This window comes from Periplaneta americana, chromosome 7 (genome assembly GCF_040183065.1).
Source record: "Periplaneta americana isolate PAMFEO1 chromosome 7, P.americana_PAMFEO1_priV1, whole genome shotgun sequence".
NCBI lineage: Eukaryota > Metazoa > Arthropoda > Insecta > Blattodea > Blattidae > Periplaneta > Periplaneta americana.
The window spans coordinates 111,775,053-111,794,426 of record NC_091123.1 but is presented as its reverse complement, the minus strand read 5'-3'; the positions used below and the strand labels follow the sequence as shown (position 1 = coordinate 111,794,426).

General features: G+C 34.7%; 1 protein-coding gene across 2 annotated transcripts in view; it reads left to right on the top strand.

Annotated features, from left to right (window-relative positions):
- The window catches only part of LOC138703365 (eukaryotic translation initiation factor 2 subunit 3, Y-linked), a 110,717-nt gene extending 96,548 nt beyond the window's left edge, over positions 1-14,169 (top strand). For both annotated transcript variants that reach the window (XM_069831180.1, XM_069831179.1), the window contains 3 exons: positions 5,512-5,681; positions 11,838-12,010; positions 13,927-14,169. In XM_069831180.1, coding sequence (XP_069687281.1) covers positions 5,512-5,681; positions 11,838-12,010; positions 13,927-13,996 — 413 coding nt within the window. In that variant the 3' untranslated portion in view covers positions 13,997-14,169. The remainder of the gene's footprint in view (positions 1-5,511; positions 5,682-11,837; positions 12,011-13,926) is intronic.
- The last annotated feature ends 5,205 nt before the right edge of the window (positions 14,170-19,374 follow it).

Here is a 19,374-nt window from a genome sequence, read left to right as displayed (position 1 = left end):
CATTGTGAAATGACACCAAATGTAATAAACACTGGCACTGATTGTTTAATCTAATGCAACATATTGTCAATTGAAGTTTGCACTTAATACATTTTGCATCGACACATTGTATTTAATACATTTTGAAGCGATTTTGTCACATAATACGATTTGCATCTATGAACCATGTTGAATTGTGCCCTGTCATTAGACAGTTTTTCTGTGGTTTTTACAGCAGCATACTAGATAGGATGATACATCAATAGTTTTTTATTGCTTTCTGCTGGAAAATAATGATAAAGAACGGCGAGTTTCGTACCTGCAACCCTTCGGACCGTGCTGCCTAAAGAGGCATACTTTAGATCGTGCGGCCACCGGGGTCGATCTCTAACTCACATTAAATATAAATTTAAATAATTATGGCATCTACAGAGTGGGCACAAAGTCCCGTTACTCTCTTAAATATCTTAAATACCTCAAATATGCACACTATTGATGTAATTCCGGTCATAATTCAAACCTACAAACAAAATAACCACTGTACACTAACTGTGTATACCTAAGTGTCTAAATAATCAGTATGTTCCCCATTATTCTCATGACACGCAATAATAGGGAGTAATGGGACTTTGTGCCCAGCCTGTATACTTTATTCTTGAATCCTTGTATATCAGTACTTTATTATGCTCTATAACAAAATTATTAAATATGGTGTGAACACTTGTATTAATTACTACAATATCTAAGTATGTTTTTATAACAAAATTAAGAAATGTGTGAACACTTGTATTACAATATTATAATGTTTTTGTAAGTTTTATAACAAAATTACGAAAAATATGTTGTAAAGATTTGTATTAAAATACAATGTTTAAGTAAGCGTTGTAACAAATTTAAGAAATGTGGCGTGAACACTGAAAAAATGTATTAATAATTGCGTTTAGTCAGCGCATCCATCGAGACCAAATTTTATGAAGAAAATATAGGCAAACGGTATTGTTATACTAACAATTTTATTGTAAATGAAAGACTATGGAATGGTAGTTGGAAAATATTAAACGAGAGTGAAACTTAAGCAATAACTACAAACTGAATAACTGTATTGGTCTCGTCCTATAAAAACGAGCCATATCCCAGATCTACCTTGACACCCGACTTATTTTCTCATCCTGCAGAGGTGAACTGAACACATTACTATAATAAGAAAACAAGAAGATAAACTTACCTCGCAACTTACAATAATGGAATTACGTCTTCGCTCTCCATAATCCTTAGATGACCTGCGAGATTTTAGTGACGTGACCTTAATCATGTGAGAGATCCGTCTGTCCTGTTCCACTTTACTGGGAATAGTGTACATTATTCGTTTAGCTTTTGCCAAGAAATGAACTGGAATACTGCCACAGTTAAACCGTCCCTCTTTGTGAGTACAGGGAGATGTGAATTCCATTAAATCTCGATCTTTGTTTCTGTATCTAAAGGAAATGGCTACAATTAACGCACCTAGTTTCCAATTTGTTTCTAAAATATGCTGTGCCATTGACCTACTATATCTGCATTAATTTATCAAAATTAAGTTGCATATTGCTTTCAGTTAGCATTTAACCAATATTTAGAATGGCTTTACTCAATTTTCAATGTCTAGCTCCCTTTTTGTCTTATTACATTTTATCTTCTTTCTACTCCCAACAGATTTTTCACCAACAGGCACTGAACCGTCCATGGTAGATATTAATTATGAAGAGTGATAACAGCTCTCAAAATGTTCTAAAACAGCAGGAAACACAATAATGGCGGGAAGGTGCACCACACTCGCCAACGGTGTTCATTTAAGATTTTAACTAATGGGAGTTGTACATAATACGATTTGATCCAACACATCATTTTCATCATAGAAAAAAGGCGGGAAAGAATATGAATTGCTCCAATATGAGATCACGGTCTTAAAGAATACTGTCTCAGCTATGCAAAATCGCTTCAAACTAAATTTCGACCGAGGATGTATTTAATACGATTTGAAACGACACTCCACAAATATGGTGTGGTACATGCACTTTGGTGATCAATAGAAAATGCTCTCGGAGACAGCAATTATAACTAGGATAGCAAAATTATTAGGAGTAAGTAAGTATTCTTCAGCATACATTTCAAAATGGCATTTGGTTTTCGGAGTTTGTACTGATCATTTCACGTGATGAAACAATATACATTTTTAGATTAGGTCTTGTGAATCGTAAACTGTTTAGTCAAAGCAACGAATTTCATGTTGTCAGACAAAATATTCGTACATTTTACCCCAAGATTACTAATCATTCGCTTGACAAACTACTCAGGTTAGAAACATTGCTAATTTAAGGTATTTCTGGTTGTGTGAGACATACGTCAGTTTTAGTACCTTCATCAATCTACATTAAAAGGATGTCACTGTGATGATTATTGAAAGGGTCTGAATTTTTAATAAGATATCAATTCAATGTCATCTAACAGACTAGTGTTCAGAATAATGAAGTGTATACATTTTGCATTATAAGCAAATGGTGATAAAATCAAAAGTCTAAATATGAACCAGAAATCTGAAACTTCACGCCCTTTTGAACAGGATCATGTTATTTTTACGTATTTGTGCAAAAATTTTGCATAGAATTACCTAATTTATTTGTAGTCATTGCTCAAGAAGCACTATTCAAAAAAAGGGTACTGTGAACGGGAGGAGAGCTTGTGAGATAAGCAAATGTGTTAAAATGATTAATTATAAGCCTTAAAATAACGTGTTCTTATTTAAGTAAACATCATTTTAATTAGTGAAATATTTCTGTCCACACGAAGTGAGTAGGTACCAAGTCTCTCAGACTAATATTTAGTAATAATGCCCTTCCAATAGAAGTTCAGTAATCTAGGGATAATATTAGATCATATTAATCTACTAATTTCCCACATAATGGAGGCGTACTCTTTTACAAATTATTGAACCATTTAGAAAACACCTCCCGACATAAAGATGAGATGTAGTAAATAAGTAAATAAGCAAGACGTTGTTGTTGTTGTTATTATTATTATTATTATTATTATTATCATCATCATCATCATCATCATCATCATCATCGTCATCGTCGTTGTACATGTCATGATTTTACCCTCTTTGGTGATATTTGGTGTTAGTTGGCAACACTGAGAGATAGCCAAATTAGCCTTTTAAGAACTGCTCTTACATGATCCTCATTATAACAGATAGACAATCCTGTGTTCGACTAAGAAATTCTTTCTCGGATCCATACATTAGTTTATGTGGAGTTCCCCAAGGTTCTACTATTTCTATTATTTATAAAAGATAATATTTGCAAAAGAATAAGTTCAAACTGCCTTTTATTTGGGGATGACCTGAAAATCTTGAACAAAATCAATAGTCCGGCTGAGTGTCATATTTTGAAAAAATGATATAAACACTATTGCGCTTTGGTCTGCTGATAATGGAATGAAAATTAATGAATCCTTCTCAAGAAAAATTACTTCTTCAAAATGTAATTATTCTCTTAATAATGTCAACATAATTAGGAAAGACTGTATTAGAGACCTTGGAGTTCTACTTGATTCCAAATTACATTTTCATAATCATGTTCAACATATATATAATCATTCCATAAGACTGCTTTTTCTACTCTTGCTACTCTACTAGTTTTATACAATACATTAGTCAAATCCAAACTTGAATATGCATCTGTTGTCTGAAATTCTATTACTTCTACTGATTCGGTTAAATTGGAGAATATTTAAAGAAAATTTATTTCCTTATGTGTTTTTAGATTTCTACCAACTTGCTTCGTTTTCAATTATGAGCTAACCTGTTAATTATTTTAATTGTTCTAGTCTTTATGCCAGATGTCTTGATCTTGATTACTTATTCTTTTGTAAGGCTATAAAGAGTGACATTCTTAGTGAATCTACCTTCTAAAGGACTAAGATTAAAAAAAAAAAATAAAAAAAAATTATACCAGTAAGTCTAATTCTCTTTCACCGGTTGCTAGATGCATAAAACTTGCCAATTTGCATGGTATGAAATTGGATCCTTTTAATGTATAGTTTGGATATTTATATTGTTGTTGTTGTTTTAATATTGGATTCTAATTCAATTTTAACCCATGTTTTTTTATTATTGTTTTAATTGAGTTATTCTTTATTTCACTTCTATCCATGAACTTATATTCATGTACGTTTATTGTAATTATTGTCATTTTATGCTCAACTATTATTAGCCGCTGGCTGTTGTACACACAATAAAATATTAGTAAATAAATAAATAAGTATATTATTATTATTATTATTATTATTATTATTATTATTATTATTATTATTATTATTATTATTATTATTATTATTATTATTATTATTATTATTATTGTCTTTTTGTAAAAAGGAACAACAAATTAAATTTTCATTTTCCAAACATTATTGTTTCTTTCTGGGGGAAAAAGTTTGCATTCTCATAATGGCTGGAGATGGTTTAATTCTGAATAAAAGAAAAATAAGTTGGGACTGGCCACTATGCATTGTCCTAGAAGTAGATTGACACAAATGTGTCTATTTGTGCCATTTGTTGTACTTGCCACAAATTCTCGGGAAGTGTGACCCAGGCATAGTGTTTTAAATAATAAGTCATATCTCCTACTTACATACATGGAACATACAAGTCTGATCATTTTTAGTGATTTAAAGAATGTTTCAAAACATCTAGCTATACTTATGTTGAAACTTGAATTATACAGTGTTTTGATTACACTTCTTACCCCACTTCATCTTAATTTGTCACATATTTTGGAATGAGTTGTTCTCAATAGTTTGGTGTTATCATGTTTTCAAGAGTTCAAAGCCTGCCATTAGCAGTGGATTTTTCTGTTATGTTCAAAATACAACTTCCTTCAGGAAGAAAAGTAAAGCTGTGGGGTCCCATATCACAAAAAGTTTGTGTCTTAAAGTAACATAGACCCCTTATTGTTATAAGCAATTTTTCAGCATTCTTTATATTACCCTTCTATTTTTATTTTCACGTGGTTCTTCTAGCTAACACCCACTGGTGTCCTCTATCTACTATGTAAAATTTAGAATTATATTAACATTCCTAATAGTCAACATTGTCTTCTACCATCATGTTTGAGAATAACAGGTGCGTAACAGCTGCTTCTGATTCAGTGGAATTCAATTTTGCCAATCTAGTACGAGTAGAAATTCAAAAAGATCTTAGTTGATCAAATGTGTAAGTGATGAAAAATATCCAAGCATTTTATATATGCATATTTATTGATTTAATGAAATGCAATAGTCTACAAAGTAATTTGCATTGAATGCGTTACCTCGTAAATTATGGATCATCTGTTCATTCTTGTTAAGTTATATAAAAGAATTTTAAAGATTGTGTCATAAAAACTATGAAGTATAGTATTTTTGATGTGAGTAATTTTAATTTTAACATTTACTGTATTCATAATGTTTTTACTTCTTTCTTAGTGATTAAATAAATTTAAATTTGTACATTTATAGGAGTTGGTACCAAGATTGAACCAACTTTATGCCGAGCTGACCGTTTAGTTGGTCAAGTCCTTGGCGCTGTTGGAGCTTTGCCCAAGATCTTCATTGAGCTTGAGATATCTTATTATCTCTTGAAGCGTCTACTGGGAGTTCGAACTGAGGGTGATAAGAAAGGAGCTAAGGTACAATAAATATTTTGAACATCTGTTACATCTTGCATATTCACTCCATCCTATATAAAGCCATACAAGATAGAAAAATGAGTCATCTGATTGCATAGTAATCATTACTAATTACATTGAATCCTATGATGTGTGCTCTGTGAAACTTTCTCTGTAGAATATACGAGGTCGGACAATAAAGTAATGAGGCTGGTTTAAAAAACACTTTTACTTACATTTTTAACCAACTACAATGTGATTACTAGAGACAGGATTTCCATGCAAATCCATGTTTTTATATAAGCTTGCTACAGTTCTCAAACTTTATAAATATCCGTTTCATAGCTTAGTGATTCGAAATATGTATACTTTTTCCGTGTATATTTGCATGTTTTGGTCTTTTTAGTGGTAAATTCATGCATAATGCATGTTTTTTAGATTCTGAGTTTAATAATGCATATTTTGAAGTTTATGTTGCATATTACGTCCATTTTTATAGTTTCATTGCATATTTTATATTAAATCGCATGATATTGCATTTTATAAATGTTGCCTCGTAGAGTTTGGTATTTCTGAGCTTACAATATGTGAGTATAAGATAATGGAGGGTAAGTGTGCGCACTTAGTTTTAATTCGCTCATAATGTGGTCATCTGTTATTATTTTGTTACATTAAGTAGTAGGTGTTCATACACAATGAAACTTTAAGAATATTTATGCATTGTTAAAACTGCCTATAGTGATCATCATTTATTGTGACACACAAGTTTAGACAAGTTGGCGAATACGAACACTTAGACGACATATGCGGGTAAGTGTACGCAGAATGTCGGCTAACTGTGCGCACTTTTTAATGTATGTTTTCTTTAGTTTCACTGAGTTACAGCAGGCCTATATTGCAATAACTTATTAATACAGATCACAGAGAAATGTTCCATGTCCTTCATATGACGTGCACAACTCGTGTTACCTCTCGTCACACCCATTACACTGTACCCAATCTTCTTCATTAGATACATCACACCCAGGGCAGATGTATAGCTTTTCTGATGGAGTTCATCACTAGATGTGCTAGACCTGAATGTCAGCTGTGTGCAGTGGAAGTTTTCGATTGGGTTCCTTCATATTCTTTTACACCTTTTAGTAATTTTGGACACTTGAGGATCCGATTTTGAAGCTACTTTTCAGTTCTTGCTTTCAGCCTTTCTTGTTTCTTCTTTTCTTCCTCCTGTTTCAAGTTTTGCTTCTTCACAAGATTGTTTTTATACGGAGACGATGTTAAAATCTCTAATTGCTGTTCTTTTTTTCCTTTTGTTTTGATTTTCATATTTAGGTAAGGCATGAATGTTGGTGATTGATACTTGAGGTAAACTAATGGAACTGGTTGGTTGAATTGTTTAATTAGTCGACCCATCATTTGTTTCTTGGTTGTTCATATTTAATTTTTCTCCTTCTTCCTGTTCTTTATTTATATCTTCATCTCTGTTACTATTTGCTGACTGACTGAGATCTTCAGCAATCGGCAAGTCGATTTTGGTTACCTCAGATGGTAAAAAATCATCATTAAACACGTGTGGATTGCAAGGATACATGCATGTGTCATGGAAAGCAGGTACAGCATTTCGAGCAGTTGCTACCCCTTCAAAGGCTGCGCGAAATAGAGCAGACACTTCATCTGGGTTACAGCTCTGCCAGGATTACTACAAAGTCACTTTTCTACTTCTTGGGTATAGAATTTCTTGAATGGGGTGAATATTACTTTATCTAATTATTGAAGTATATGACTAACATGGGGTGGCAACGTCAATTGGACAATGCTGTGTTGTCTGCAGAATTACACAGCTGAAAGCGAGCAATGTGAGACATGGTTATCAAGAACCAAGAGGTCTGGATCATCCACTGAAGATTTAACATGCTTGGCAAAATGTTCCAACCAAACAAGGAACAGTTCGGAATTCATATATCAAGATTCACTAACAAGTCCAAGAGAACCTGCAGGGGAGTTGTTACAGAACTCCGGGAAAAATCAGAGCAGATGTATAAAGTTCCCTGTTTGGTTTACACAAAAAAAAAACAGCAGTCACTACTTGATCTCTTTCAGCCGATTATATTTTCTTTATGGACTTATTTTCCTTTGTAGCAACGACTTTAGCCGTCTTATCAGGAACAGTCGACACTCCGGTCTCGTCCATGTTGAACAATCTGTGGGGAGGGAATTTGTACTTTCCCAAACATTCCTTGAGATTCTCAAAGTAGCGGTCAACCTGCACCTTGTTGAATCTGGCGCACACACTTGCCCGGCTATTGTAATGTCTCGTTTAATTCGGTGTAGCTGGAACAAGTGCTGCTAGTTCCAAGCAGAAATAACGGCATCCTCACCAGCAATAACAGCATTCTCTAAGGTATTAATAGTAATCTGATACATTTATTGCGGAGAGACCAATACCTTACCTTACTTCATCACAAAATTACAATCAAGTTAGCGAAATATAACAATTTACCTGTTTCAATAATGTAATTGTACGAATAAAGCACCCACAGCGTTAAAACAACTTTTACTGTTTACACTACCATTCTAGACTGTCAGCTGTTGTCCAGTGTTGCCAACAGCTGAAAAATGCGACTGCATATACTTGGCCGCCTGCGCACAGTTACCCTCCATTACCTTATGTACTGAAAAATATAAGTGAAATGCTAACGGTCTGCAGGGTTCCTATCTGAGGACTTTGAACCTTCCTAGCTAATCCTCTCATTGTGTTGTCACACTGGAATTCCACACTCCTGTTCTATACAAGTCTTACCCTGAGGCTAAAATTATTATTAGAAGGATGCCTCTTCTGTTCCCTCCCATATTTTGTAGTTTGGCGACAATAACACTAACATGCTTCCCCTAACATGCCTTTAATTTGGACATGCAGAAAGGTAGAAGGTCTGTAGTAGGCTACATGTACATTTGTTTTGTGGATTAGCTACTGTATTTGTGTTCTGTGGTGATCTGTGAAGTGTTGTAATGCCCCGATTAAATGTTCGAGAAGGGATCTTGTGGCACAGTGGATCAAGGGAAAATAATATCTTAGAAATTTGGAAAGACTGTTAGTAGTACATTGTGCCATTCGAAAATGAAATGTAAGTTTCAATTTTGATAGTGCATATTTTCAGTGGTTTTTTTTTTCTTCATTGTGCATATTTGGCCATTTGATAGTGCATGGACGCATGCATATTTTACGATTTGATAGTGCATAAAAATCCTGTCTTTAGTGATTACCTTCAAAGTAGTTCCCTAGAAACTGCACACACTTATTCCAATGTTGCTGTCACTGCTGGTTGCAATTGTGAAATTCATCTTTTGAGATACTGTTTAATGCCTAGATCACAGTCTTCTTGACGTCTTCTGTTGTTTGAAAATGGCGTCCTTTCACAACTGATTTCAAAAAAGAAGTTGCAAGGAGCAAGGCTGGGTGAATATGGAGGCTGCGGTAGTGTTGAAACAGATCAGCAGTCACATTTTTCCATTCATCTCGCTGTTGCCCTGTGAGATTTTTTGGAACTAGTTTTGCACAAATTTTTCTCATGCCCAGGTCTTCCGTTAGAATTAGGCAAATAGTTTCCCAAATTCATGTTCAATTCTTGTGCTATCATTTTGGCTATTAATGGCAGTTTGTACAACTTTATATACCCTGGCAATGTTGTCATCTGTCTGTGCAGCTGTTGGCCGCCCACTTCGGTGTTCATCTCCAACATTGCTTCTGCTCTCAGCAAACGTTTTATTCCATCGGAAAGTTTGTGCTCGTATTTTCACAGGTTTTACACAAAACAAGATGGCATACTGCTGCGCGATATTATGCGATTCCATTGTATTGACGAGGTGCAAACACACAACTCCACTAGTCAAGTAGCTATTCCACACTGACACTTGGAAGGTGGTGCCAGTTGGAATTCAGGTAGAAGAAGGACCAAGCTCAAACATATCTCTGGTAGGAGGCTGCTGGGTTGCCTCATCAGATGGGGAAAAAAATCAGTCTCAGTTTATTGTCCGACCTGGTATGTGTTTGGTCTTGTAGGAAAGTTGTTATGTGTTGTTTTCTAATGCCAGGTGTTTGACAATAAGGTCATTTGACCTCTTGCACTCCAATATTTTTCAAAGATATTGTCATGGTCAGCCACTGAAGCACAGATTTTGAGAGTGGTTAAATGGCAAGCTGTAGCTGATTTAAGTGAACACCATATTTTAACGTTTTGGTGGCTACTTCATCCACACACAACCCCCAGAATGTCTGGAGGACCACACCTGCTGTTGGTCGACGGATCTACTAAATCTAGTTGGGAGATCTTGTTGGTCGCCAGTTTTCCCTTCATAAGCCACTGGAGGACGATTTTAGTGCCATAGCAGGTCAGCACTAGGAACAGAAAAGTAGAAAGGGTATGAAGGAAAGTGGAATGAACCCCTAGGCCTCGAATGCTGTAATACTGCCGGGGTCGAAGAAAGTTCAGTCAGAGGACTGGATAGGAAAGGGTAAAGAGGGAATTAGGTATTGAATAGAGAAAAATTATACCAAATTCGGTCATTAACTCATCAAGCTGACCAGTGCTAATTGATGAGTAGTCCCTCCCTTTAGTTCAGCTTGTAAAATTATGCTTACAAACAGCTGCACCATGGGAAGATAGGAATGGGACATTGGGTATTTGTCCAGGTTGCTTCCTTAAAATACAATGCAGTATTTTTTCCATTACTCTCTGCATCAATGAAAAGGCGATTGTGAATTATTGAGAAATTACTAAATTATGGCGCAAGTGAAATGGAAGTACTCCTAGGAAATGTGTCCCAACATTGTATTTGTCAATAATAAATTTCTTTTAGACTCTACAGGATTTTAAGTCAGGTCTCAAACGTGAAAAACCATTGGTGTGTCTGTCTTTACGTACCATTGTATATTTTAATTGAATGTTGGTGTCTCCTGAGGTTTAGTGATTGCTGACTACCATGCATGCCTTTGGATTTGCAGTTTGCTTATTCAGTTCTGCCAAAGGGCAATTAATAAAAATTCTTGACGTGGTTTCTTTAGGAAGGTACGAGTAAGTAGTTCTGAGAGAAGCCTGACTGCTCTCGCTCCAACAAATTTCCTTAGTGTTTGCAGGCTAAAATTTCGATGAGACTGCAAATGTCTCTGCAGGATGACACTTCATGAGACCGAACAAGTCTCTGATAAACGAAACAGGAGAGGAGGAAAAGAATACATTAGATCATTAAGGACTGCAATGTCTAAGGAACTAAGATTACAAATTAGATTCTTGAATGTAAGTTTTATGTAATGCTGGGTTGAAAATTCTGCTGTGAGATAATAACAGGACATAGGGCCTAATACTTGAAGGGAAGATGAAAAAAAATTTTATATATCAAGGATAATCATGACTGAATCTTTTTAATTAATTTTAAAGTTATTACGAAATTTTCACCCCATGTGTATGCACTTATCAGTACCTGTTTTACCAAGTTTGGACAATGTCCCTATATTTATTGGTTCTCAAGTTACAGTATTAGGATTCATTATCTTTTAATTACTACTCTATGTAAAAAGTCCCTTGCATAACAGCTGTTGTAATCTAATTGAACTGGAATTTTGCACAAATACAGTTTACATGTGTATAAACAAAAATTACTCCAGATTTTAATATTATGTGTATATTTTACAGGCCTCAATCTTAATCTTTTTTTGTAAAGAAATTTCATTATCATTGGAATTTAACCTGTAAAATTTATACTAAAAGTGAACATAAAAACCTGGAGTAAATTTTTATCCTTGTACTTATTACAACATTCCCAGAAATTTTCAATTGACTCAGATAAGAACTATGTCGCAAGGAGCATTTTATACACAGTAAAATGCTAAAAATAAAGGATAGAAGCAGTGAGGGAAGCTGGGTATTTAATTACAATGTGCATACCTGGGGGACATAAAAAAGTGGCAGAACAGGTAAAGTAATATTTTTTGTAGAGCAAAATTGGACCTTTTGTTAGGAAGGGGAAAGACTAAAAATACATTTTTTTGTCTAAATTTCTGAAATTTCAGTCATAACTATCATTAAAAAAACTAAATACATTGTATATTTTTCTGTCTTCACTTCTTTTTATATATTTTGATACTGCATAATTTAATAACATTTTATATTTTTACCTTAGGTTCAGAAACTATCGAAGAATGAAGTTCTGTTAGTGAATATAGGTTCCCTGTCAACTGGAGGTAGAGTGCTAGCTACTAAAGCTGATTTGGCCAAGATCAGCCTTACAAATCCAGTCTGCACGGAAATAGGAGAAAAAATTGCACTTAGCCGACGTGTGGAGAAGCACTGGAGGTACGTAGATTGAGATATCATCTTAGAATTGCTTCACAATTTGATCATGTGACTTTCTATTGAATGCTGACTGTAACTCATCTGAGGTGCTATACAAGAAGTAAAATATTATCATAATGGAGGAAAATGGTATTAGATATTAATGGTTACACTGTTACCTCCTTCTATATCTTCATTTCTTGTATGTAGATACTCGTACTGTTATTCTTTTCTTTTATGTAATGATTTGTATATTGTAGCACTTGAGCAGCAGCTGTTTTTTTATGTGTTTTTAAAATGTCTGCTTTTTTTTTCTGTTGTATCAAAACACTTTCGCTTGCAACTTTTAAATATTCAATTTCATTTCAATGTCAAAATTTCGTACTTGGTTAGATGTTTTACATTCCTTTACAAGCATAAAAAATTCATTTCCAGTATCTGCAAATGATTCACTTGTATTTTGACATAATATGTGTATTTGAAGAGGTGACATTCAAAATGAATTGAATTGAAGGAATTTTTATGTTTAAGCTGGCAATTTCTAGATCACTGAAATGTGTTAAACTGTCAAGATATATTTAATCCTATGTAAATTTCAATGCAAAACTAAAGCTGCTGTTCAAATAAGTTTAATTCATTGTGCATGGTTAATAAAAAAATTATCTCAAACAGCCAATCACAAAACTACTGTATTATCCTTAAAAGGGGGTTGCTGTAGATATCACAAAGGTATTTCTGGCTTAAAAGAGGATCAACAGAAACATGAAAATGTAATGGTGAAGAACAAAGAAAATCTTTAAAAGAAGGAGGCTTGCAAAACTTCTACAGTATTTTGATTCTGAAGCAGAGATATGGAATTTAGAGTGGTGCAAAAAGTTGGAGTTACCAAAACTACCTCTGAAACATAACATAACAGCATCGAAGCATACAGATGTCGACTAACTTCTGGATAGTTATTTATAGAAAAGAATGGGGAGCTGATAGCAGACTTAAATGGTATGACAAAATCTTGAAAACGAGCAGTACTACTGAAGGTGAAGAAAGCAGAAGTTGAGCCCTGCAACTGTTTAGATGACGACTGTGGAATGCATATTTGAAATAGATAATCTTAATAAAAATTGTGTTTCCAACAGACTGATTCACCAAGTGCTTATATATTTTTAATTTTCTTTAACATACATTTTTCCTACTATTTGAAGTGATACATTTCTATTTATGTAATAACGAAATGTGTTCAAAAATCTAACTTCAACATTCCAGTAAGAGTTACTACAAAATGAGTTAATTTTATAAGATTTAGTCCAGTATGTTCATTCAAAAAAGATTTAGTCCCACATTTAAACCTAATTTATATTAAAACTACATATTTTGTAATCTTTTTAATTTCTAACACTTTACTGGAGATTGGAGAATTATTAGTTGCTATTGCTTATATAGCCAAAGTTGAACCACTTGAAATAACTGTGCACTGAAATCAATTTATTCCATAGAGAAGATGTGTTAGTGTCATCTCTATTGCCTGAATTTCACCATCAAAGTGGGTGGAGTTTTTCCAACTGCGACACAGAAGTTAAATAACTTTGAGTAAATTCCAGCTCCATCTCCATCCTCTACTTCGTCTGGATCCATCTGTATAAATATGTAGCCATTGTGGTTCAGAGTATAGACTGTGAATCATTTCCAATGTAATTTGTTTTAATCTATTAGGAGTCTTATTACTATGAAATGTTGTATGTGTCTCTTTTATAGAAAGAAAGTTAAATAAATTGAACACTTCATTATTTTATGACATTTTATAAGTTAACAGTTTCTTGCTTACACTGAAAATTCTTAATAACGTGACTTAACATTTTTTTAATGTCACCTCCTCATTTAGATATATTCATCTCAATTTGGCATTTAAGAGACAATATTTATAGTATTTGTATTTTTAACAGATTGATTGGCTGGGGTCAAATCCGAGGAGGGGAGACCATTGAACCTGTTGTTGACCACAGGGGAAACTAAATCCAGTGTAACAATACCAGCTGGAGAAAGATGTTAATGCAGTTCTGTATGTGTATAAAATATCTCACAAATTACAGACATGATGAATATAATATATGCATCTTATGTATATGATAATGAAAGAGTTCTATTTGTTCGAAATAAAGAGAAGATGTTGGCTGGTTCGAGAATTATCTTCGTGTTTTTACTTGCTATTGCCATGTATATTGCCATAAGTTACAGATTTGTGTGAATTATGGAGACGGAACTGGTTAGAGAATTAGTTTAGTGTTTTAATAACATTTTTCACATATATTGTCATGCTGTATCATAAAAAGATCTAGAGAATTTAATTGTTTGTTACAGTATTACATTTGTACAGGGGGTTTCAGAATTCAACCATAGAAATTAAAGAAGTTGTGGAAGGGTCCTGGGTAAGTATTTTGAGTTCGGGAACAATGGGCCTATGGGTACAAACTTGCACATAATGGGCTTGAAATAATTCTTGTGCCAGTACACCATTGATTGAGGTATTGGAATTTAAAAACTACCACTGTGGGACTCGAACATACTACCTTTTGGTCTGATGTCTATCATTACACCAGAAATTAAAAGAATTCTAACATTGAATAAAAACAATAAATGTAATGAAACAAATTCATTACAATTAATTGCTTCTTATTTAAGATAGACTGAATGAATCAGTACTGTTTGAATGCAACGCTTCATGCCGATAATTCTTTTCTAAAATAGGTACAGTAACGAAAATGAATGAGGGTGAAACAAAAAACAGTGCAGTGGCATACGGTCTCATGATTTGACGGCAATTTTACAGAGTCTGTAAAAGCTCAATTTTGAAAACATGGATGTTTAGTTCTTCTTAACAGTTGGGCTTCATCCAATCCCCAATAAGGTTCTAAACCATAGCATACCATTCCATACCCTATTTCATTTTAATACTGGATTATGAATATAAAACGTAAATAATTTTAACAACTAATTCTAATATTTTTCGTCGGAGATCCGGGTTCCCTATCTCAAATTGCTTGTCTACAACACCTCTATAACCAGATAAATATCTTCAGTCGAATTCTGAAACATCCTGTATATATAAATTCTCTCAAAAAGTAGTGCATCACATTTTCTTACTTTAGTGACTTGATACTATATAGCTTTGTAAGTACATCTTTCAGAAACAATATGTTATTTTCTACGTATTCTAGTCTTTCTTAACAGTCTGGAGTTTTTTTTTTTCAGTCACCACAAAGAAATTTTTTAGACTGTTTTGCATTTTTGAGTTCACCAAACATGGTAATCACTGATGCTAAATCAGGACTGCAGTATGTGACAAGAATAACAGTTGATTGGGTTTTATTCTTCCCGAAGGAAGAGGGTGCATAGGCAAGCACCGCAGCCTTACACTTATTGTGCAGCCTCCTTATATTGGAATGATTGTTGAAGTTCATTTAGGACACTTCTTTCAAGCACATGATTCATTGCATGGCGCCATTGTATCAATTCAGCCACAGCATCCAGTTCTGACTGGAGACCTGATTCTCTGCCTGTCTGTGTTGTTATTCTATGGCCTCCTTAGATCGATGGCATCTGTTCGAAATGTATGTGCCTGAATCTGCTGCATTCTCAACCAGAAGAACATGTCGCCATCAATTCCATGACTCACTGAGGTGCCATCTATCCAAAGGAGATACATTCCCCCAGTCACCTGTAGTCCGCTTGTAGAAGCCCTTGTGGCTTTGCTGGATATGTGTAGCTCCTGCAGATAGATGCCATTTGTGGGCAGATCCTGGAACCACGTCCGCTATGTCTTCCTGTTCAACCTGTAACTATTAACAATTAATATTTGAGGACAAAAATTCGCTCCGGCGCCAGGGATCGAACCCGGGTCCTTGGTTCTATGTACCAAGCGCTCTGACCACTGAGCTACGCCAAATTCAATCCACAGTACCAGATCAAACTCTCCTCCTTCAATGTTTCCCTTTTGGCCTGACTCCAAGTTAGGCATTATGTAGACGTTTTATGTTCAAGTCAACTGCCATTTATACAAGGGGCGCACTCAGCTGAGGTACTTATTGTCAATATTACAGATATTATTCTGTAGGACAAATTGATAAACCTTTAATATTCTGTAACTATTAATATGATTAATGGAAATGATACTAAAGAAGGCGAAATGAGTCCGAGGTCCAACATCGATACCCAGCAATTCTGCTTCGAGTAGTTGAGGAAAAACCTCAACCAGGTAATTTGTCCCGACCAGGATTTGAACCTGGGCTGCTCGTTTCACGGTAAAGAAGGCTAACCGTTACTCCACAGCAGAGGACTGAAGGACTGGTTAGTTTCTTGGCTTTTTCCATATTGGTGAGGTTCACTGTCATAACCAAAAAGCACTTTTCTCTGAGTGCTATGCTTCTATAGATATGTGACTGGCCTCTTATGGTAGTTGTACATCAGAAGTGATGGTAAAGGGTTAGTTCGGATTGAGATAGAGTAGGGATTGTGGTTGACCCTTTAAATTAGTACTTTCCAGTATGTGTCTGGAGGGACCTGGGGAACCTGAGAACTCCAAGTCAGGATAGCTGGAGTCGAACCACGAACCTCCCGAATAAAAGGCGGGAATGATCACAATTACTCCACCAGGAGGAGACTAGTACAACAACACTTAAATTGTGGTTTGCAGGTCCCTAGGGGTCCAAGAGTTAATAGTCAGGGGGTCACAAGTGAGTTTTCAAACTAAAATGTGATTTGTTTCATAATGAAAAATACACTATCTAGCAAAAAGTAATTGGGCACTGTTTTTGTCCCTTTAGAACCTCGTGGTACCACCTCTTGTTATAACAGCAGCCACCCTGTCAGGCATGCTCTCCACTAGTTTGTGTAGGATATCCACTGGAATGCGTCGCCATTCCTCTTGCAACATGACACTCAGTTGGACAATGGAAGTTGGTTGCATCTCCCGAGACCTCAATCGCTGGTCCAATTCGTTCCAAAGGTGCTCAGTGGGATTGAGATCAGGACTCTGTGCAGGCCAGTCCAACTGGTGAACATTATTGTTTGCGTACCACTGCATAGTAGCCGACGAAACATGGGGCCAACTTCCATTTTCCAATTGAGTGCCAATGTTGCAAGAGGAATGGCTAGGCGTTTCAGTGGATATCCTACACAAACTAGTGGAGAGCATGCCTGACAAGGTGGCTGCTGTTATAGCAACAAGAGATGTTACCACGAGGTTCTAAAGGGGCAAAAACAGTGCCCAATTACTTTTTGGTAGATAGTGTATAATAAAAGTACCATGCAATCCCATTTAATATTTCATTACAGTCAATTTGACCGTATAATGGATCCATTTCATTGTCAAGGAATTCAGGAAATGAAAACCTTGATTTCTTCAGAACAGGATCAACTTACGAAAATATGAGATGGTTTCATAAAAAATTATTTTCAATCAGAATGATCTTAATGAATTATGATTGTGCGTGAGAAATATTACTTCATTTCTGCATAATATAGTTATGAAAAAGACTTTTTCTAACCTTGAGTACTTGCGTAAAAAAAAATTAGTATCAAAATCAGTTAGATGTCGAATCAGATTTATGCATACATGTTTGAAACATATATTGCACATCTAGTGACAAAGAAATACCACCCTTCTTCCCAAAGCAAATGGCTATATATACAGCAGTGATACTCTTACGTGGGCTGCATGCAGCTTTCTAAGACATTCATTGCGTCTCGAACTAATATTACTATTACTACTCTTTTTTTCTGAGAATTATTTATAATTTCTGTAATAATGTGCAACTGGAGAAAACTTTGGTTATCCTGCATCCATTACTGCCAGTGAAGGTGATACATTACTATACAACATCGTGCATTTGTATTTTGATAACAGATATCCAATACATTCTCAATCAGGATAGAAAAATTGAAAATGTTAAAAATGTCCATAATACCTGAACAAAAAGTAATGTATTCCACTGTACAGAAACGGAAATAAAATTTGGAGCTCCCTTACTGTATAAGTTTTGTTTACAACACACTGCACATGTGTAGTAAACAAGAGCATCTGTATATATGAGGGGCTCACAACCAGAGTTGACCAAGTCCACCAGTGATCAGTTTGTGGATTAATACAATCTCGGATGAAGAAAACTTAGATTTATTTATTGCCATAACAAACCAAGTTCATAACTCCACAGAGGGCAGCATTTCCTATAGAAGGTGAAGGTTGCTAAGCATGAGCCAGGAACTTTGACTCAATTTCTTAAAATTATTCCAGATAGATTTGGTCCACTCTGGTTGTGAACCCCTCATATGCTGCTTGTGAACAGTCATGCAAAATTGTTGCCTACATACAGGTGGACTCCCATCAAGACTCGCTTCAAATTTTAATTCCGTATCTGTACATAAAAACGAATTGATAACAAAAGCATCATAGCAGAATTTAAGCCATTTACAGATGCGAAGATTGTTAAAGGAGTGCTTTCTAGCTGTATGTGACACTGGTTCTAAATTTCCAAATTCAAAACAGAGTAAGTCTCGTCTTTTCAATTTCCGAGTTTCTGTAATACACTTAACACACTATTTTTTGGCCGATCTTAATAAAAAGAATTAATTATTAACCATTTTTAGTTTAAATAAATAGTTTGTTTTTGTATATGTGAATGCCGTTTATTATTTGTAGATAGGTGTCATTCATTTGTTGTTATTCATATTTGTCGATACGTGTTACTCATTTGTTATTTACTTATCGCACATGTGTTGTAAGTTTAACTTACAAGACCTATTAAGAACATCAATAAGGTTGTTAGAACACACGATCAGCCAAAAAATAATCATCTGTTCATATTGATGTGATTTTGCATGAAGGGTAGCACAGTCTACCATTCAACTTCAAGTACCAGTAATTTGTAAGTGTTTTGTTCAATTCTATTGATAGTTAGGCCTACTAATTTTGTCTAAATGCACTTCTATAAGAAGGTAGTTTTTGTTATTTAAACGTAATCAGAGTTTGTATACAAATCGAATATGTTACCTTCAAGCTTTACAAAAAGTTTCATGAAAATACATTAGGTAGGAAAGAAGTTATAAATTTTGTTTAAATTCACCCCCTATAAAGGGGTAGTTTCCCTTACACAAACGTAATCAGAGTTTGTACTCAGATCAAATCTACCTTTAAGTTCTGCATTAAGTGTCATGAAAATATGTTAGATAGGGAGGAAGTTATTCATTTTGCTTAAATTCACCCCCTATAAAGAGGTAGTTCCCTTTACACAATCGTAATCAGAGTTTATACTGAAACAAATACACTACCTTATTGTTCTGCATAAAATTTCATGAAAATCTGTTGAATAGAAGAGAAATTATTAATTTTGTCCAGC